Source organism: Beta vulgaris, chromosome 7 (genome assembly GCF_026745355.1).
Source record: "Beta vulgaris subsp. vulgaris cultivar EL10 chromosome 7, EL10.2, whole genome shotgun sequence".
NCBI classification, from domain to species: domain Eukaryota; kingdom Viridiplantae; phylum Streptophyta; class Magnoliopsida; order Caryophyllales; family Amaranthaceae; genus Beta; species Beta vulgaris.
This window is the reverse complement of record NC_079208.1, coordinates 899,114-922,691: the sequence shown is the minus strand read 5'-3', so window position 1 is coordinate 922,691 and position 23,578 is coordinate 899,114. Positions and strand designations below refer to the sequence as shown.

The 23,578-nt window shown below is 31.3% G+C and overlaps 1 protein-coding gene across 1 annotated transcript; it reads left to right on the top strand.

Annotated features, from left to right (window-relative positions):
- The first annotated feature begins 11,019 nt into the window (after positions 1-11,019).
- On the top strand, positions 11,020-21,128 carry LOC104898179 (protein DETOXIFICATION 53). The gene is made up of 3 exons (XM_010685219.4): positions 11,020-11,251; positions 11,507-11,767; positions 19,283-21,128. The coding sequence occupies exons 2-3, from the start codon at positions 11,606-11,608 to the stop codon at positions 20,666-20,668; spliced, it is 1,548 nt and encodes a 515-aa protein (XP_010683521.2). The 5' UTR covers positions 11,020-11,251; positions 11,507-11,605; the 3' UTR covers positions 20,669-21,128.
- The last annotated feature ends 2,450 nt before the right edge of the window (positions 21,129-23,578 follow it).

Below are 23,578 nucleotides of genomic sequence, written 5' to 3'. Positions count from 1 at the left end.
TTGTCAACCAAACAAAAGTGCTCTACAAAATTTCCAAAAAGAGCAAATGATGCTCTCTTTAATTTTTGTTTAGTTGTATTAGCATTAGCTTATACTCCCATTTTTAATTATCGCAAATTTTCTTAATGTCAAAAAAAAAAATTCAAATAGGCGAAAATAAGTAAATATTTCTAAACCTATATTATTTATTCAAACTTTTTCTTGATTGAATAAGTTCAAATTCTACTAATGTTTAAAATAGTGATGCAATTCCTTTCAAAAAAAAAATAGTGATGCAAATATGTATGCTTGTATATTTAAGTGATGCAAATTAAATATGTATGCTAATTGTAAGTTTGAGCTTATATATTTAAGATCAAGTTGAGTTTGAGTTGGAGCTGCTAAATTAGTAAACTCGAGTTGAGCCATATTCGACTTCAGCTTGACTCGATTCATGCCAACCATGTGTCAATTCGCAAATTTCGTGTCGGAGATCATATAAGTCACCCATAAGTTTATATCAGATCCTTAGACTTCCTTAAACAAGGCTGCGTTTGCAGAAAGCAAGAGAATGGTTTTGTTTCTCTTTTTTTCTAAAAAGGCATCCCAAGAAACGGCTAAACATTATCATTATCCTGCACTGAAGGTGGGAAGCCAGAGCTCCAAATAAACTATGCCACCTAAGTCCCAAGAAGAGAGATGAGCTAGACTGCTAGAGCATGAGCCACCTTAAATATGTTCCTACCAAAGAAAATAGACGCGAAACTAGTAGCAAGATCTAAAATGACATCAATAAGTAAATAAAAAGTACTAACACCTTCTTCTTTGCAGTTGATCGCATGCACCACATTCAAGCTATCATTTTCCACTAGCGTGTTCCTAAAGTCGAACTGCAACACAACCTTCATGCTATGAAGAATAGCACTAGCCTCAAGACATTTAGTGTCTAGCAACTATTGAGCAGTTTGCATAATAGCACAACTAAACAGGGAACCATTCACATTAGAAATCAACTATTTTTGGACGAATAAAAAAGAAAAGTGTTCAAACAAATGTAGGTACGAGAGAGTATAACATGTAGATATCAACTAACCCTTTACACGATGAACATGCAAGTGAACTAACTCCAATCAACATATAAATCGTGATTTTTATAGACAAGAAAGCTTAAAAAGATAAAGGAATAAGGGGCTTACCATCGATAATTTTATCAACCCCTTAGACTAAATCATGGTGGCTAGCATCTAAAATAGATAAGAGAGATCACGAAGAGAATTGTGCAAAAAATAGAAAAAGTTAACACCTTTTGAATAATAGAATGATTTACGTAGATTAGATGTGTTTGATGTAAGGGTACCAACAGAGATAGCACAAAAATTTTCCAACCATCAAGTGAAGGTTTGACCCATCAAATGATATTGTTAACTTTCCATATTGCTATTGCTATTTGATTGCACTTGCACTGCCACAAGATTGGCATTGAAAAGACCCATATATCATGAAATGAAATGTAATTTTTCCGGTCTTTATTATTTTATCTGTTTTTTTTACAAAGTTTTAGAAAAAACAATTTTGTAGGATATAGAGGAAAAGAGAAATTATTATTTTAATTATGTTAAAGTTGAATGTATGTGTGATGGAAAGTTAGTGGTCACATTCCAAAAATAGAAACAAAAGAAATGGATAAACTAATAAAGGACATCCAAAAAAAAATACGGCCAAATTAATAAAGATCGGAGGTAGTAATTGCTCGTATTTCCTGTTTAAAGCCTCAGGCTGAGTGACTCACTAGCTAGTCAGTTGCCACAAAGAGTTGAATTTAAAAGAACAAACATTTACTTCTGGGGTCGGAAATGAAGGCACATTAACACTACTTTATGTTAGTCAAACGTTTCCCTTAAGGGATCCTAACGTTTTTCCTCAATATTCCTAAATATGACTATACTATATGCATAATTTACTCTCCTGATCTTTGACTTGACAATTTAAATAAATGAATCGCCTTTATGTTGAAATTTTTATTAGTTGAAAATCACCATATTTCCCCTTACATTTAAATTATAAAGGATGATTAAAAGGAAGTGTATGAATAATGCATGTCAAACTCTAAATGATACAATAGAAAGCAAACAAAAATGAAATAATAGATTGTCATATACGAATCAACATCTGTTGCGAAATCATATAACAATCAATCATAAAACTAACCTAAAATTGAAACGATTTAATAATTAGGGAGATTGACTCTCCATGCGAGAATAAGAATATTTCAATAATTAAGTAGAACGACTTTTCAAATAAAAGAGAGCGTGATAAAACGAAACAAATAAAACGAGAACAAGGACTTACCATCAATATAATTGTTGATGGTTTCCCCTACACTATAATGAAACACTATTGTTTTTCCTAAGAGAAAAAGGTGAGAGGAGTTGGCAAAAAGGCGTCGGGCATATAGATGTACCCTTGTTTAACAAATCATTAATATACTTGATAGTTACTTTCTACAACAAACTTGTCACTTAGGTTAGAATTGAGGTGTTGTGAACGATAGGTCACAGGTTCGAATCTCCATCTCCTTCTTTGTACTTTGTATTGCCTTCATTACTCATATGGATAAAAAAAAAAAAAAAAACTCGTCATTTAGGTGTAGTGTTTGTTTTAGAAACAACAATACAAAATCTTTGGGCATTTAAACAAAAAGCAATTGTAATCTTTTATAACATGACAATTCGAAAGGCACGTCTGAAAAAACAAATTCTTATTTTTGGTGAACAATAAATTTGGTCTTGGCAAACCTCCTCATTTTCCCCGTAACCTCCTTAAATTCTTTAAAAATGTGTATAATGAAAAATACCATCAATTTTAGAAATAAATATTTACTAAAGTTTCATAGTGTATTACTCTTAGATAAATAAACCCAATGTATGGGGGCTGACTAAGTTCCATACCGATCTACCTAGACCGATAAGTATCGCCATGGTCAACATGCCTATTACAGAACCGTTGACTTCGTCATACCGGTTCCCTTAAGATACCTGGACGGTATCCCTCACCGGGCCATTACTCATGGGCCTGGGCTTGATCCAGTTTCTATCTACATGCGCCTATGGTCCCAAAGATAAAACTTCAATAGAGGATAAAAGTATATCCTAAAGGAATATTCCAGCATCCAACCAATAGAAGCAGAGTCCTACCTCAACAAGGACTCCTGCCAGCTCCTATAAATACCTCGTTGATCTGAGTCATAAGGTACGTTCACATACATAATCATACTCCACTTTAGAGCTACCGGTTTACCCATTACTGACTTAGGCATTGGAGGGGCGTTGCTCGAATCAACCCCCGAGTCTAGTTTACGTGTTCTCTCTTGTAGGAAACCAAACCGGCTCACTTATTAAGGACATATCGGTTTGCACTCCCATACTTATTCCATACCGGAACACCTAGTATTCTAACATAAAATTTGAAAGTATACTAGTATATCATTAGTATAATTTGACTTATTTGAATACACTAAAACATAAAGTCGAAGACTGAGGATAGAGTAATTAATTTCTTTTTTAAGAAAATTATGTATATGACGCCATTCAAATTTAGCATGATTAGAAGAAATAAATGATCAAAATCACATTAGAAAACTTCCAAATTTGATCCAAATCGAAAATTTGACGAACCAAAATCTATAATCGATTATAGGAGTTGGATATGGATATTGACAGGTGCGGATAGGTTTCACTTTATTAACATTTAAATCCACATATATACTAATTAAATGGCAACTAGTTTTTCGGGCCCCAACAATATCCCGAGTTTTTCTAGAGAGATGACATGCATATTTTTTTAAAAAGAGATGTAATTTACAAATATAGAGATGTGGCTTAGTGGTAGAATGATGATACTAGCTAAGTTGAAAAGAAAAATGTCATGTCATATCTTATGCGGCACTATGTCAACACGTGGAGATTTGTTGACAAACGGAGGACTCTAATGCTTCACCACACGTATTAATACTAATACTAGTTTATAGACTCGGGCTATACCCCGTGTAATTGTAATTTTCATTATATATATATAACCCAAGATAAACAAATATCATGCTGACACATGTACTCTTCCCCCCCCCCCCCACACACACAATTAAATGAGACATTAAGCAATAAAAAACTATACAAATATATTAAAAGGCGTGCTAGACAATGTATACACACCACGTGGCACCTCAGTTACTCCATTAGGATTGTGCCATGTGTACATAAGTCATGTCAATTAACAAAAATAAAATTAGCTTGCAACAAGATTTGAACCTCTGACCTCTTGCTATTATACATGACATAATTATCATCTCAACCGACTTTAATTCATGATTTAAGTCCACTTTATTATATTTGTATCTTTTAAATGTTGAGTTTTCCTTAGTTTTAATGGGAATGGGAAAAATACATATCAAGTTTGAAAAACAGTACCAACCCGGAGCAACACCCGGACTCAAATACTAGTGCGTGTTTGTTTCAAGACTCGAACCCATGACCTCTTATTTGATATGCTAAATTGCTAATGCACTAACCAACTACACTACATTACTCATGCTGGTCTTTGTGAGGGAAAAAATCATTTAAAGACAAGATACTATTTCTATTTTTGAAGACTTCAAATGCACGTTGGTAAATAATGCGAGGCGTATTGCCCGGAACAAGAACTAGTTTTACTTTAAAACTATAACACTAAACATTACTTGGTTTAGGGGTTAAGACTATAATATAGTGAATTGAAGTCATGAGATCAAATCTTATACCATGCATTTTCTAATTTTTTTTATTGTATGTGAAATACATGAATTAAACATTATAATGGATAACACCATGTGGCTTAGTTTCTTGTACTATACCTGATATATAGGCGTATTGTGCACCTAATTAATATACGAGTGACATTTCGCTCAGTTGTGCGGACAAGGCACAACCTTCAGCTCATTGCTCAATCGAGCGAAATTACGTACCAGTGATCACGCACAAACACAATTCTTCGAAATTCATAGTTCTTTTTAATTCCAAAGAGCATGGACTTGTTTTCTCGCCTCGAATACCGCTATATCTAAAACTTTTAAGAACCACCTTGGCTTTCCTTAGTCAAAATCGGCCACAAATACTTGAAAAAACATATTAAGAGGCAAAAGTATATCAAAGTAACACAATAGGTCGAAAAGCTATTCATATCATTCAAATAAACCTAAAATGCACTAAAAAAATACATGAAAATGAGACCTAAATGCTACTAAAAACAAGACTAAAAACCTACTTATCAATATCATGTAATTCAGCTTGAAGTCGGCTCTCAATAACAATTTAACCTCGACACTGTCTTCCATCCTCTTTTATGCTTTTTTCACTCAACATCCATAAAAAATTTCTCGCATTGTCGCACATGCACCCTTTTTGAACGCAAAGCTTGCTTTATATATGTAGATGGTGGGATGACCACCTTGTGACTTCAACATACAAGGTTCGCCCACTATCTTCAAGTTCTTTATGGTGGGATCCCCTTATCTTTCTCCCCTTATGCTTCACCCATTGTAGGATCTCATGTGCCGAAAGACAGAGGTCGGACATTAGTCTTCTTGGTACAAATTAATGTATTACGAAATTTTTGTACATGTTCAATTATAACGAATAGTCTTCTAATTCGGTATTCAGATATCATCTTATAAGTAGTATTGCAAAGACTAATAGGGCTTTAACTCTGAAACTTTTTTCGATCGCTCAACCTTAAGGAACAATATTGTGAAGGTGTTGTTAACATTCCTTACCATATACTTACTCCGTCTAAAATTAGTTGCACCGTTTCATGTTTTCACGCTTGCCAATGCATGGTTTCAAACATTAATATCTTCAATTATCAATGAGTAAAAATTATAAAAGTTAATATTAAAAAAATATACATTAAAACGAATCTAATAAGATCCCATATGACTATGTTTTTCATAAAATATAAATCACCAAAGATAATCAAATTTTAAAATGTAAATAGTCAATACTTTGTAAATGGTGCAACTATTTTTAAACGGAGGAAGTATTCTCCATTAATGAAAGAGTTCACAAATCCCTTCTCCTACCAAGTTCTGGTTTCCTTAAAAAAAGGAAAACTTCGGAGAAGATCCATTCATTTTTCGCTAGCTTTAGTAGCTCTGGATTTATTCGTGTTTTTGTTTTGGCGCATCCGCGCATTTGACGAACAATTTCATGCATACATCGCCCATGGTATCGCAAGTTTTATCCTATCCCAATAGGTACGAGATACTTTATGTCATTTGATAGGAATCATAACAACAATACTATTAGAATAAATTATATATGGAGAATTAGAGACCATATAAACTTGATTATTTACTCTCTTTTTTTCCCTATATCAATTTGTATACTAGTAACAAAGGAACGATGGTCGTTTTGTTCTTATATTATGTTTTCAGTTTTCCTAAAAACTAAAAATAAAAATTAGAAAATTAGAAAATTAGAAAATTAGAAAAAGTAGTATTCAATTTTCCGTAATTAGTTTTCAATATCAATATAATCAGTAAAACTCTGACTAATTCTTAATTTATTACACCACTCATATTATATGAATTTTACAATTATAAAACGGAAAACTAACAGTAATGTCGAATGAGTCTTTAATATTTAGAAGTTTCTACCAATTTTGAAAAACTTATAATATAAAGTTTTATATATAGGAAAGGTAACCCTTGAAAGGAAGTTTAATACTTTCAGTTTGTAAATGAAGTAAAATTCGTTTAAGATTTCTTGTAATGATATCTAAATCTATACAAATTATATTAAAAGGCGTTTCTATCAAATAAACTGTGACACGTGTCACTTTTCTTAAGCTTCTAATACACATATTTAAAATCTCATTTAAAAATATTAACAATGTGTAGTTATTAAGATTCAAACACAAGACCTAGAAATTAAATGTGAGTGATCCACCACTAATCCACTTCAATTTCAATGCTTAATATTTCAAAGTAAAACATAATAAAGTCTTATAATTATATGTAATTATGAAGACAATGACAAACTTTTTGATCACTAACACTTTTTTCAAGTAGTAGCATTCTCTTACTCTAATTCTATTGAGATTATTATTATTTTTCTACAGTTTCTTAGAAATTTTTTCAAACAACTAATCATGCCATAAGGTCTATTTTTCGTTTATGCACTAGACAGAATATTACGAAAGTTAATAAAATCAATTATGAAATTTATATATAAATATATTTGATAATGTAACGGAACCGGAGCATCATACGGTCCAAAATACTAGTATCGTTATTATTATGTGACTCTAGCTTCTGGCTTGCGGGCTCACAGTGCAAAATCCTTGTCATGATAAACTTTCGGTTAATAGTTTAAACTAGTTATTAGGCCCGGGCTATGCCCCGGGTAAGAAAAAATTTCATTTATTAATATAATACTTTATGATAATAACAAAAAACACAACTTAGCCTAGTGGTCAAGACATTAGTATATGTACTTGAGGTCTCGTGATCAAACCCTATACTACACAATTTCTAATTTTTTTATTGTACATAGATTACATGAACTAAAACTCCCTAGGGGTAGTACTGTAGTGGTCAACAATGCTCTTCAAATGGTATCATGCATACATAATTAATTTTAATGAACATGCAAATTTATTTATTTTTAAGGATGTAAGGGATATGTTTGATAACATTAACTGCGGAAACATGGATCACCAAGAGAAGTTAGATGAGATGGTGATTCTTTGAAAACCCTTACATAAGGTCAGGGGTTCGAGCCCAAGCTTCAGCATATTTATTTTTAAAATAATGACCACTTGACTTTGTTGGTTGACAGACACGTGGTGAAATTCTGGTGGCAGGAGGAGGGTGCCACGTGGCGCATCAACGTTGTTACGCACGCCTTTTAATATATTAGTATAGATATGCGGTTGTAATACATGTATTTCAATTGGGTACGATTTCTTGACATAATCAATGAATTTATCACTCATACAAAGAGTTTTTATTAAAAAATTATGAAGACGATAATATCTAGAGGTGAAAAATGAGTTGATTGGATAGGGCTTTAGTTTCGATTCATATTTCAGGCGTGTTTCAGTTGATTCGTTTAGGTTTGCTTGGGTTGCCGTTTTGGTCTGTTCGAATCGCAACTGAGTCATTTTCAATTTGGATCAGACTTAAAACTGAATTGTTTCAAGCATAATTTAACCCTAGCTAGATTGGATAAGTCGGTTCGAATTCAGTAAATTGGGTACATATCAGTTTTATAGGTTTATCCCTATAATGGGGTATCGAGCGAGTCGGTCATGAGCTCATGACATGTGCACGACTCGACTCGTTAAGGAATCGAGTCGAGTTCGAGTCGAACTATATCTCATCAATCTTGAAATTATTTAGCTTGACTCTTCTCGTTAAGGTTTTGAGTCAAGTTCGAGTTGCTCGGAGCACATATATTTGGTTAAATATTATTCGCAAAAGTTTCCTCTATTTATTATTTTATGACCTATGTATTTAATATAAAGTTCTTAATATTAACAGTCATTTCAAATAACTTAGGGCCTGTTCTCTTTGGCATAAAACAGTTGAACTAAACTGGTTGGAGCTGAACCGAACCGAACCGAATTGAATTGAATTGAATTAAATTAAATTGAATTGAATTAAATTAAATTGAATTAAATTGAATGTAATAAATATATAAATAATATTTAAACAATAATAATATAAATATTAAATAATAATTATATATAGTGATAAGCAATAATAATGAATAATAATAATAGTATTTTGGATATTTTTAAATGATAGTTATAAATATATAATATTAATAATCATAAATTAATAATAATAATAATTAATGATAATAATGATAATTAATAATATATTATTTTATATTATTTGTATTAATATATTAATACTTGATGATGATATATAATAACAATAATATCTAAGAAGTAAATTAATATTACTATTTTAATAATTAGATTTAATAATATGATAATATTTAGTAATAAAAATAATGATTGGGTCGGAACGCGAAAATTACATCATAAACCATATTGATGCGATTTGATTGGTTTATGGGCCAAAAAACGTGGGTTTATTTGTGCTTTGACCTAAACCATGTTCCTCCTAATAATAATAGTAATAATAATGAGTAAAGCTATAATAAACAAAATAATATATGGAAACAACAACAACAACAACAACAATAATAATAATAATATTTAATAGTAATGAGATAATAATAAATAATAATAATAAGAGTAATTAGTAAAATAAATTGTACCAACATAATAATAATATTTAACAAAATGGTTATAAAAGAATGAAGCTGAACTGAATTGATTGGAGCTGAACTGAACTGAAAATAAGTTGGGGAGAACAAAAACCCTCATACATAATCAATGAGTTTAATATTTTATCTTAAAAATAGTTGACATTTGGAATATTGTAATATATATAATGATTAAATTTATCGAGCAACTCACGAGCTTACTGAGTCGATCAAGTTTAGGCTAGCTCAACTCAACTTGTTATTGTATCGAGTTGAGTTTAAGCTCGAGAAGATCCAGCTCGAGTCGAACTATAATCGAGTTTTAAACGAGTCGAGTTCAAATTACTCACGGACTGCTCAACTCAATTAGCACCCTTATCGCTATTAAAACCTACCTCAGATAGATTTTGAGCAATGATATTATAAAATACAGAGAACGGAACGACCTTAACAAATAGAAAAAGGAATTCAATAACTTTTTTTTTCACTATTTTGTGTTCAGAAAATAACTTTATATAAAAGCATCATATATAATATTTTATATATAGATCTCCAAAACCTCTTGTTAGCCGCAACACATTCTAGTAGCACTTTAACTGTTTGTCCCCTAAACATTTCGCTTAATAGTTAAAATATGCGGTTGTAATACATGTATTTTAATTGGGTACGATTTCTTGACATAATCAATGAATTTATCACTCATACAAAGAGTTTTTATTAAAAATTTATGAAGACGATAATATCTAGAGGTGACAAATGAGGTGATTGGATAGGGCTTTAGTTCGATTCATATTTCAGGCGTGTTTCAACTTATTCGTCTAGGTTTGCTTGGGTTTTGGTGTGCTCGAATCGCAGTTGAGTCATTTTCAATTTGGATCAGAACTAAAACTCAATAGTTTCAAGCATAATTTAATCATAGATTGGATAAGTCAGTTTGAATTGAATAAATTGGGTACATAATATCAGTTTTATAGGTTTATCGCTATCTTGGGATATCGAGCGAGTCGATCATGAGCTGACATGTGCTCGACTCGACTAATTAAGAAATCGAGTCGAGTTCGAGTCGAACTATTGCTCATCGAGCTTAAAAGTATCTAGCTTGACTCTTCTTGTCAAGGTTTTGAGTCGAGTTCGAGTTGCTCGGAGCACATATTTGGTTAAAAATTATTCGCAATAAAGTTTCCTCTATTTATTATTTTATTACCTATTTAATATAAAGTTCTTAATATTGATAGTCATTTCAAATAACTTATACATAATCGATGAGTTGAACATTTTACCCTAAAAATATTTGACATTTGAAATATTGTAACATGTATAATAATGATTAAAATTTTATCGTGCAATTCACGAGCTTATCGAGTCGATCATATTTAAAGGCTGGATCAACTCGACTCGTTAATGTATCGAGTTGAGTTTGAACTCGAGAACATCCAACTCGAGTCAAACGCTAACCGAATTCTAACCGAGTCGGGTTCAAATTACTCACAAACTGCTCAACTCAATTAACACCCCTTATCGCTATCAAAACCTACCTCAGATAGATTTTGAGCAATGACATTATAAAAATACAAAGAGTGGAACCTTAACAAATAGAAAAAGGAATTCAATAACTTTATTTTCCTTTTCAATATTTTGAGTCCAGAAAATAACTTTATATAAAAGCATCCTATATATATAATATTTATATATAGATCTCCAAAACCTCTTGTTAGCCGCAACACATTCTAGTAGCACTTCAACTGTTTGTCCCCTAAACATTTTTCATACAACTTCAATGCAGGTAGTATAAAAAGACAGCTTTCCCCTATATCTTTCTCTTACCAAAGTTACCAACTTCTCTCATTCTATCTCCATAAATCTCTGCTATATCTCTTAATGAGCTGAAAAACATAGCAAAACTTCAACAAGTTTACAACATTTATATTTTATACCACCTTTTTTTCAGCTCATAACATACAAAGGTAGTATTTAGTAAGGTTTGATTTTAATTTTCTTACTAACATACTACCATATAATACTATCTTGGAAACAAAATCTCTCATTTATGTCATTACTTTGACTTCAAAAAATAATACACATACATACATGAATCTTTTATGTAACCATGTAATTATGTTTTTTTGGCATATTGTCAAATTGGCTGAATACCATAACTCTATAGTGTTGGGTGTTCTTCTTCTCTTATTTCCCCCTGTTTTTTGTGTAATTTTCTACAGAAAGGTTCTCCATTATCAACCTTAAACGACGACAACGACGACGACGACGACGACAACAACAACAACAATAAGGTCTAGTAGTATTAATCACGCAAAGCTATGTGCCCAGCAAATGAATCTGGAACGATTATTATTGATAGTGATCAGTTGATCCAAAGTGCTCTACATGAAAAAGAAGAATGTATCAATCTTAGTAGTAATACTAACAACAATAATGAAAGACTTTTTCATGGCATCCTTCATAGAATCCCAATAAATGAGGTAATTAATCTTCATGATTCTTTCTTCTTTTATGAACTTTTTATGTCTGCAATTAGTCAATTTTATTAGGAATAATAAAGTTTTGGCAATGTTCTTAGAAAAATGTGTTGAATTTCACTGTTTTAGCTTAATGTAGCAATATATTGATAATTCTGATGCATACATATGAATCAAATTGAAGACTTTGTTTAAAAATTTTACATGTTTATTTTGCTTATTCTCATTGAAGTTGGAAAAAAAAAAATCCACAATTCCATAAATGAAATTTAAAATGACCTTTTTAATATAGTTACATTTTGCCTTTATATAGTCAAAGTTTGAAAACTTTGACAACTAATTATCACTAATATATATACAAAGTATACTAAAACATTATAATACGAGATATTGTTATATTATTCGTCATTTATTTGATATATATACATAATAAAAGTTGAAATATATTAATGGTTATAATTCTGCACTAGAGACGTAGTATGTATAAACTAGTACTTATTAGTTATTACCCTGTATTAAAAACGGTGAAGTACTAGTTTACACATACTACGTCTCGATCTAGTGCAGAATTATTGTAAAAAACGCTGAAGTACTTATTACCCTGTATTAAAAACCGTCCATAGTTTTTCTTTCTGGTTGAATTTCTTTTACCATTTCTCGATTTTTTTTTGTCTTTTCAGTTCTCACACTTGATGTTTCTTTTCTATATTTGTAAAAAAAACTTTGAAATTTCATTAATGGAAAAGTTATATGTTACAAAAAAAGAAAAAAGTTATGACTTGTATTATTATTAGAGTTGCTATCTTTGTTGATATTGAACTTTTAGCTAGGCTAAACGCTCCTGCTCAGTAGGAGACAGCTATGTTGTTTCCCTTTACTAATAAAAATGATTTTAAGTACCAAATTTAGTAGACAAAGAGATGGGTCAGTGTCTTAAAAGAGTGGAGTAGTCCTCATATATTCCTTCATTTTTAGACTAAGAATATTTTCATTTGTAGAATTAATTGATTTGAGACCAAAAAAAGGGTAACCTACTTAGCAAAAAAATAATCGTACCTTTAATAACTTTTTCTGTTTGATTTTTTTGGTGTCAAAATTATGGAACTGATTCTCTAAATTTTTAACATTATTACTGTGCTCTTTTTCCTTAAATATCATCAGATTTTGCCTCTTTAATCAGTGTCCTCATTCTAGGTGTAGGAGCTGGAATATAATAGTGGGTCTTGCTTTAGTAACTGAAATAAGATTTGTCATACAAGTATTATTATTCATGGGTATTTTCGTACTTTTCTTATTTGACCAAGTGAGTGCATGAGTATGTATGTGTGGGTGGAGACGTGGTACTAGTGAGCTTGAGTTATTTTTCTTTAATACAATGCGTAATTAGATCTCTATTTTATAAGAAAAGAGGACGGATATATCAAATTCGATCCCGTGAAGAAAAATATCTGGATTGTATTAAAATAAATATACTTTTTTTGTTCCAAAATATATGAAAGGTTTTCTCTCATAAAGTTCATATAATAGAAAAGTGTTTTATTTATCTCAAATCGGAGGAAGTATAATAAAGACATAAAATTACAAACAAACTGACTACTTTACGTGGAAATATTAACTTTCAAAACGAACATTATGAACTTTAATAATAAAAACCTAATTTAATGGCGTAGCTCAGTCTCCATAATTAATTGTTACATATAACTTTATAGTTTTAAATTTTTTTAAAAATACAAAACATCCTAAACAAACTATCGGTTCTTCCTCTTCTATTATCCAAAAACTGTAACATACTATAATTTTATACAGAATTTTATATTCTTTTGCATATATTACTTGCATATAAGACTATTAAAATATATCATGGCATGCTCCCATCTATTTTTAGGATTTTAATTACCCCCTAAAAGATGAATGGTTGCCTGCAAAATTCACCTAGGATTTTGTTCTTTACAATTCATTCTTGAAAAAATAATTATGTGAATAATGTATTAAAAAATTGGTGTATGATGAGAACATATTATCTAGCAAGTCAACATAAAATATTGGGGAACAACTATAACCACCAATATATTATTTAATCCTTCACTGATATTTTTTCAATTTTTTTTTGTTGGGGTTGCCACGAGTTGAGGAAATGCAATCGAATTCTAAAATGACCTAGCTTTGTTTAAATTAATTTAAACTAGTTTGCATTTAAACTCTTACTCCCCTCCAACTTAGGCCTCGTTTAATTTGGTTTACATGGGAAGTAATTTCCCATGCTAATTTACATTTTATGGGAAATTCTTTTCCTTGTTAGGTATTGTTTGGTTGGAAGCTATTTTCCTTGCAAATACATATTTCTAGGAAATATATTATGGGTGTTGTGTTGATTGGAGGCAAATGATAGAAGCATAGAAAATACAAATTCCAATGGAGATAGAATTTCCCATGAAACATGGGAAATCACTCACCAAGCCCCCCTTGGTGAGTAATTTCCCAGGGGGGTTTGGTGAGTGATTTCCCATGTTTCATGGGAACGAATTAAATTATATTTCCCTTGGAATTTGTATTTTCTATGCTTCTCCCATTTCCCTCCAACCAAACACAACACCCATAATGTATTTCCTAGGAATTTGTATTTCCAAGGAAAATAGCTTCCGACCAAACAACACCTTAATATCCTTATTGGAGCTTGGCTTGACAAGAATAGTTCTAGCTCGATTGCCTCAATAAATTTATGTCCTAACTATAGGAACTAACATACTTATGATCTTACCATTCGACTTTATATTTAGGGTACGTTCTGTTCAACTTATTTTGTCTTATCTTATCTTATTTTATAAGATCTTATAAAATTTTATCTTATCTTATCTTATTTTATCTGATCTTATAAAATTTTATCTGATCTTATATTATCTTATCCAATCTTATTTTATCTTATCTTATTTTTTTTCTAAAATGAGTGAAGATAAGTTAACAAAACATCTTATCTTATCTTATCTTATTTTATCTGGTCTTATAAGATTTTATATAAGTTAAAATAAGTTGAATAGAATGGACCATAAAGTATTCGACCTTAGGTACAAATAAATTTTCTCATTAACTATTCTAAAAATATATACTTTCTTTATTTTCTTTTTGTAAGTTTCTACCAATTTGATTGTGGGAGATCTTGTTAATTACATTCGTCTCAACATTTTTTACAAAATGTCACTTGTTCATAATTTTACATATATATATATAAAATCAAATATCATAATACTGAAAGTTATACATTAACAAACATGAAATATAGCAATACAGAAGTTTAAAAAAATAAGGAAGTACCATGTAATTTTAATTAAAGGGATGACAATCCTACAAGTTGAACATAATTGAGTTTGAGTTTGACTTGTTAAAAATCTAAACTTTAATTTTAAGCTCAAATTAAACTAATTAATAAACAAATCTGGCTTGAATCAAACTTTACCGAACCAGTTCTGAGTTGTTTGTGAACTATTATGTTAGTGTTCATGTTCAAACTTGGACTTTTCTTCATTAAATATATCTAGAAAAGGATGTCAAACTTTAGTTCTTAATTCAATAATGTGTAATACTCAATGAACTATTAGATCAATAATTAAAGAGAAAAACAAAGTAGCAACCTAGTAGATATATAATGGCATACTAGTAAAAAATTAACTATGGAGTAAATGATAAGTTACACAAGAATTGTTCTCAATAATACATGTCACAAACTCACAATTCTGATTGTAACTGTTATTTGTGACCAAAGAGAGCATTATTCTTTTTTATTCTTTAAAGAGTGTTTTTCTTCTTATTTTGTGCTAATAATATCTTATATCATATAATTTTTTTTACTTTCTCGATCATTAACAACTCATATACATTTCACACAGGCTTTAATATACAAATGCAATCATTAATATCTATAATTAAGTAGTATTTCGTTTGTTTCTTTTCAATCAACACATTTCAACTTTTCCATTATTCACGTTCCCCTCTTTGATACATACTAGCGATTTATCACAAAGAAGAATTTTTTTTTTTTGAATAGTAAAATTAATTCATTAATAAAAAGTCATACGACATCTACATAAGCAATCGAATCAAACAAATACATAAGTTGAATCAAACAAAAATTTCCTTCATAAAAACTACGATCGTCAAACAAATCTTGCAATGTGGAACATCTCCCGCTTATATCGCTGGAAAATACAGCCTTGTTGGAGAGACAATCTAATCACAAAGAAAAATATAGCCATGCATCATCTTGTCAGTCAGACTAATGTCAACAATTTTTTTTTCAAAATATCAACTTTTTATAAAATTTACTTGTTAATATAGTCAAAGATATATATTAGCAGTCAAAGTTTAGCATTCACAAGTGCATAAGAGTTAAATTGTGTTTATCAAAACGAAAGTATTATAATTATAAAAATTAGGTATGGATACATATTGGAAAAAAAAATTAATTAAAGTCTAGTATACTATATGTGTATGATTTTTTAGAACAAATAGAATATATGAGACTCTTCATATTCTCTAGTTATCTCCTTACTTCTTTTTTTTGTGTTTAAGAAATTAAACATTAGTAGTAATCCTCAAAAAGCCAACAAACTACAAAAAGAAAACAGTATAAGACCAAATAGAGCCGCCACACCCATGTTAAGAGAATAACCCCCGTTAAATTCATGTACTTGAATTTCTCTTTTTCCACCCCTTTTTTTAGCAAGAGTATCTGCATCAAAATTATATTTTTCCTGTTTCAAATTATAGTAATCATAATAATTAGTTGAAAATATATTAGATTAACACTAACGTTTTAGAAAAGCTTATCTATGACAGGTAGAATACTAAAAGTTCTGCTAAAGCAAAGATGTCAATTTAAAAACAATATCTTCGTTGATCACCTAAGTTAATGGTCAATAGTTAAAATACTTGGAATAAAATATTATGACTTTTATGAATAATGTACATGGATGTATCGTGAGTATGTAATATGGTATAAACTATAAAGTATTAATATCTTACTTATTACTCATTTGAAAGACTCTATACAACAAAATTAACATAATTGAAAAAGTTTGAAACGAGTAAATACATAAACAAAAATATTATTAGATGTACCATATACATGATACGATTGACGGTATAAAAAACGCACTCATAAAATACACTCCTAGTTATGAGTTCAATAACTAAGAACGTAAACAATGGTTTCTTTATGAAAAGTATATTGCTTAACAAAGTTAGACAACTAATTATACAACATAATTATCAAGCTAAGATGACCTTAATGAAACAATTTTTACAACAATTTATTACTTCCTCGATTTAAAAATAATTGCACCATTTCATATTTTCATGCTTGTCAATGTATTATTTCAAACATTAATATCTCTAATTATCAATAAGTAGAAATTATAAAATAATTGATAATTAGATTGACTTTTAGATTGACTTTTTTCTTGAATGAATTAAATGAAAGAGAGATTTTATATATATATATATATAATATATATATATATTATATATATATATATATATATATATATATATATATATATATATGCTGAAAGAGAGAATTATATTGAACATAGTGATGATGATAAACATGATGATGTCAATTAGCCTTAAACATGTGCAAGAATCGATAAACTCCTATGTTAGTAAATTTGTACACTTGACTTTTGAAAAAATGGACTAATATAAGCAAAATTCTGATATACAAGAATTAAATAGTATTGCTAATCTCTAATCTTTATATCTCCACGTAAGATTCACGTCGTCGAGTACAAGAAACAATGAAAAGTGGGGGCAGATAGGATCTCATGCATGTGGTCTATATATCTTACATATTGCTTAAATTTTTTTTTTTTACTAATCTATAGAAATATATTAAAAGACGTTCCTATTAAAGAAATAGTGCCATATAATACTCTTCTCAAACTTTTAATACACATGTTTATATTCTCAATATAGATTCGAACACGTGATCTTTAAAATGAAATGTGAGAGTTTAACCACTAATCCACTATAGTATCAATGTTTTATGTTTCAAAGTAAAACTAAAACATAATAAAGTATTATAATTATATGTAATTATAAAAACATATAGACATACTTTTTGATTTTTAATCTTTTTATTAAGTAATAACCTTCTCTTACCCAAATTTCATTGAAATCGTTATTATTATCTACAATTTCTTAAAAGTTTTTATGAACAACATAACATGTCATAAAATCCATTTTCGAATCTCTCACTCGACTGAACATTACGAAAAGTAAATAGTATCAATTATGAAATTTTATGAATAGTAATACATTTGATAATTATAACTGACCCGAGACATCGCTCGGGAAAAAATCCCAGTGTGATACATTAGCAGTTCCTCAAGAAATAAACTAGAACATTTATCTAGTAAATTCAAATAGCAAAGATATTGTAAATTACTCAAGATCCAAAGGAAAGAAGCATTCACATACATATTCTCCATCAACGTTTTGCTTTACTTAGCAACATCTTTAAAAGAGTTGTATTGCACAAGATTAACTAGCACTTAAGTGAAGTTGATTCTTCCCTAGTTAGGTCTTCTAGATGACTAACTAATTTGCAATGTAGACCAATTTGCATACATTATATAAATATTACTACTGTTGCTTAGCTTAAATCACAAGTAACTTAATTATATGCTGGTCAAGGCCTATCACAAAGATGCGTACAAAGCATACCGGGTATTACGGCCAAAATGAGTTTAGAAACAATGTTATCTTATACTTAAGCATATACTTTTTGACCCTACTACGAGGAGTTTTCCACCGACGAGTGGACTAATCTCGCGCGAAAGTTTGCAACCCATGTAAAGTCCCGCGGAAGATTACTCTATTCGCCGAAGGCGGTGGAAAACTCCGATCCTCGTAGTAGGACCAAAAAGTATATGCTTGGATAGCTACATCTAAGTCTTGTGTTTACCACAAGTATATAAAAGAAGGGCACGTAATTTGATATGTAAAATGAATGATAAATTGGAGTTTACATACTTTTGAAGTTTATATATTAGGGATGTTAAAATAGAGTAGCTGATACGTTGTTGCAAATTCTTAGGTGCTTTTGAGAGCACATAATCACAATTTTTTGGCACATCTGTCACATATATAATTTGATCAAATGAACAAAATGTAAAATGTTCAAATATAAAATGTACTTGGGAGCACTACGGAGGCTTCGAAAATTTTTGAGAAATGTGTAGGAACTAATTCACTATATATACAATCACATTGCATGTATAAATAATTGTGAAAGATTTGATACAAAATAGACATGAATACATGATTAATATGGGTGTATAAATTAAATGACTAAACAAGAAAAAATAGTAATAGAACAAATAAACATTAGCAAGAATTTTTGCATTGATTTGCATATTGCAGGCACAATTACAAGACAATCTTTATACTACTATATGCATATATACTTAGCTTATTACTTCATATGGTCAAAGCTACATGGTGATTGTCTACAAATTGATGCAGTTTGCAGAGGATCTAAGATCACTTGGGAAGATTGTATGTCCAATAACAACAATGACATTGTTACTTCACTCAAAATCAGTAATCTCCATGCTATTCTTAGGCCATCTAGGAGATGCACCACTAGCAGGAGGAGCTCTAGCAATCAGCTTTGCCAACATAACCGGCTTTTCAGTGATTAAAGGCATGAGCATGGGTATGGATCCCATTTGTTGCCAAGCATTTGGAGCTAAAAAACACTCTGTTATTAGCCAAACATTTCAAAGAACACTTTGTATTCTCCTCTTTATCGCGATTCTCATATCGTTCCTTTGGCTTAACATGGAGCCTATCCTCTTGTTACTCGGCCAAGACAAAGATATAATCGATGTTGCTAAGCTTTACTTACGATTCTCCATACCCGAGCTTATAGCTCAAGTTCACCTACATCCTTTAAGATCTTTCCTTAGAACACAATGCATCACTAAACCTTTAACCATTGCTACAATGTTATGCTTATTTATACACCTTCCAATCAACTATTTATTGGTGATTTATCTTAAACTAGGTGTAAAAGGTGTTGCATTAGCATCCGCGTGCAACACCATAAACTTGGACCTTAGCATTCTAATCTACCTCCTCTGCTCCAACATGATGCATAAGCCGTGGAGTGGTTTAACGATTACCTCCCCGTTTCAAGGGTGGAAAACGGTCCTAAGCTTAGCAATACCGAGTGTACTATCTGTGTGTTTAGAATGGTGGTGGTATGAAATCATGCTATTCCTTTGTGGGTTGTTTCAAAACCCAAAAGCTAGTGTAGCAGCAATGGGGATACTCATACAAACAACAGGCCTATTATATGTATTCCCACATGCTTTGAGTATGGGCTTATCAACGCGTATAGGGCATCAGCTAGGTGCAGGCCAGCCAGCTAAGGCACAAAGAATGGCGGTCCTTGGGTTCGTGTTGGCCTTAACTATGGGTGTAACAGCTTTTGGGTTTACCATACTAGTGAGATCATATTGGGGGAAGATGTACACTTCAGAGCCAGATATCTTGTCATTAATTTCAGTGGCACTTCCTGTTTTAGGCATTTGTGAGATTGGAAATTGTCCTCAAACAGCTGCTTGTGGAGTTCTAACAGGTTCAGCAAGGACTACAATTGGAGCTAAGATTAACTTTATTGCCTTCTATTTGGTTGGCTTACCAGTTGCTGTTGCCTTGGCCTTTTGGGTTAAGGTTGGGTTTATTGGTTTGTGGTTTGGGCTCGCGGCAGCTCAAGCCGCGTGTATGTGCATGATGATATACACATTGATTAGGACTGATTGGAAGCACCAGGCTAAGAGGTCTGAAGAGTTAACACAAGAAGTTGAAGACACTCAAGATTTGGAAACTTCCTTGTTATCTTGATGACTTAGTATATACTTCTTCATATCAAGAGAAAGTAGATAGTTTTATGAATTAATCTTTCCTTGGAAGGAATTAATTGTTTGGATGATCACTGATCTCAGCCAAGGAAAGTGAAGAGGACAAATAATAACAATGGCTTTCATAGAGCTGATTATACTACAAGTTTTACTTACTAACATTTTGTACAGGCAAACACAGCCTTCTTCAGAGTAAGGGTCCTAAGGCAGGAGTACACCATCTGTTGAATTTATTTTTGAGTATAGAATTTCACTTGCAAGAGATTTTGTAAGTTTATGTACCAATTGGCTATTTTTCAATATATGAATGTAAAAAAAAAGGATGCAAGTTTATACATGTAAACAATAGGACAAAACCAAGAGTATAGTCGTACATTAGCGTATCTGTGATCGTATGAAAATGTGTTTTTTAGTAAACTTAACACGCTTATATTAACTTTGAATATAAAGTACTAAGGTACATCCATGGCGCGAGATCTAAATAGGATTTCATATAAGTCACAGACCCTTATATACGTTGTTGATTTGTGCGCATTCCTTTAATTACATTCAAGTGTACGACAAAAATATGATATGATACCATATAGTATTATCTAACTACTACCACTCAAAAATGATTGTTATTGTTTCTTGTATGATGTGGGATGAGTCAAAGTTAAGGTCGATGACCGTTGGAGATGGCCAGCTACTTGGAGAGTGGTGCGAGACCTGCAAAAACGAGAGTCGGACTACCCCGGGGGTGTATTCGGGATCCCCCTTCCGACGCTCAAATCAGTTATGATGTTCAGCGATTAGTATGTAGTAGTTGGTCTAGAATTTTATTACCTGGATAAGTGGAAAACTGTTCCCCATTTATAGACGTTGGAATATGTGAAAGTCGCCTGCCAGGCTAGAGCAAGGTCTGGGACGGGCCAGACCTTTTGGCCCATATGGCCTTTTGAGCATAGGAGAGTAATTAGGTACCTCCATCATGAGTCTAGGGTCCAAGAACATTATTGGGCCCAAACAGTTATAATACAACTAAAAATAACTAATCAAATTGTAAGAATAAAATTGTGAAAATGCCAAACTGGATATCTTAGCATCATGTAATTCCCATTTAACTAGAAATAGAGGGGTAGATGAGGGTGTGCAAGGAGCCCAACAGCACAGGGTCCCCAAAATTATAAAGTCCCCAAAATATATTATTTTGAAAATTTTACTTCATATTTGAAGAAATCATCCTTATTTCCCACCCTTAATGAATTTGTCAATGATTTATCTTTAGGTTTTCAACTTACCATATTTAGAACTGTAACCTTCCATCTTTATTTTCTACGAATTTAGGGGCTCAATTTTCATGTTAGAACTGGGACCCCAAAATCTTCAAGACGGCCTTGACTAGAAAGTACCTGCCCTATAAATAGTAGTGTACAATGATACTAACTTGGGTATGTACGCAGAATTCTTATTCCAAACCCCGTTGGGGGGCAAGGCCTGGCTTTTAGGCAGGTTCAGTTGGGAAAAACTATAGACCGACGCTCGCCACGAATGGCTTTCCAAATTGCAAGTGGGCTAGTTAAGGATGGGTCCAAAAGAGACCAGTTGGCCTTCCTATTATTTTTAGTAGTCTTACTATGCACGCTAATTTAGGGATGACAATGGGGCAGGTCTGGATCGGGTCCACCTGGACCCAGACCCAGATCCATTTATATTTCACATACCTAGACTCACTTCAGATTAGTTGGGTCTAGATTTTTCAGACCCAGACCCAGATTTGCTGGGTCTCGCGGGTCCACGGGTCCTTAGTGGGTCCTAAATGGGTCCTTCTTAGTTTTAAGTTTTCATCATATTTTTGAATATATGTAATTAAAAAAATTCGTCCTAATGTACATAGGTTCATGTATCCATGATTAGAGCATTCTCTAAACAAAATTTTAAGAATTAACTCATAAGATATTAAAATGTTACAACTTATAAAGTTAGAAGTCTTAGATTGAGTTACAACACTAACGAGTTTATAAAATCACAACTCATAAAACCTTAGAGTTTAGGTAAGAAAAAAATTCTAATACGTAAATAGGTTCGTGAGGCGGGTCTGGGTCTAGCATATGTGGACCCGGACCCAGGCCTGACCCATGCTCTTCGGGGCCCGACCCGGTCCGTATCCAGTGGGTCTAAATTTATGGACCCAGACCCTTATAAATGGGTCGGGTCTTAGCGAGTCTGGATCGGTTGTAGGACCCATTGCCATCTCTACACGCTATGCGTGTAAAATCCAAGCTTGAGTGGCAATTGTTTTGCAATTTGTTAGATGAGTTTTTCCTTTTTTATTTTTAAACCAATAGAGTGATAGGTGTTGTATTTGTCATAAAAGATGGACACAAAAGCTCTCAATAGTTTTCATATATTATTATTATTATTATTATTATTATTATTATTATTATTATTATATTTATTATTATTATTATTATTATTATTATTATTATTATTATTATTATTATTATTATTATTATTATTATTATTATTATTATTATTATTATTATTATTATTATTATTATTATTATTATTATTATTATTATTTCTACTGGCCATCTTGTCTTTATTTAGAACTAGTTGCATATGCACGCGATGCGTGCGTCGACAATCTTATGTAGTTATATACAAATTCACATGTTTTTTTTATCTAAAATTATTTTGATAGTGATGTAAATTATTAAGGTTCTTTTATAGATGTTATTATCTTTTTAAATTAAAGGTGAGTGATTTTTAACTGTTCAATACCGTCACGGTAAAATTTGGTAGATGATTTAATAATTTTCTTTTCAGCGACTTTAGTATAGTTCTTTAACAATTATAGATGTTAATAAACCATATTGTTTGAACTTTGTAAATATGAAATACTATGTTATCA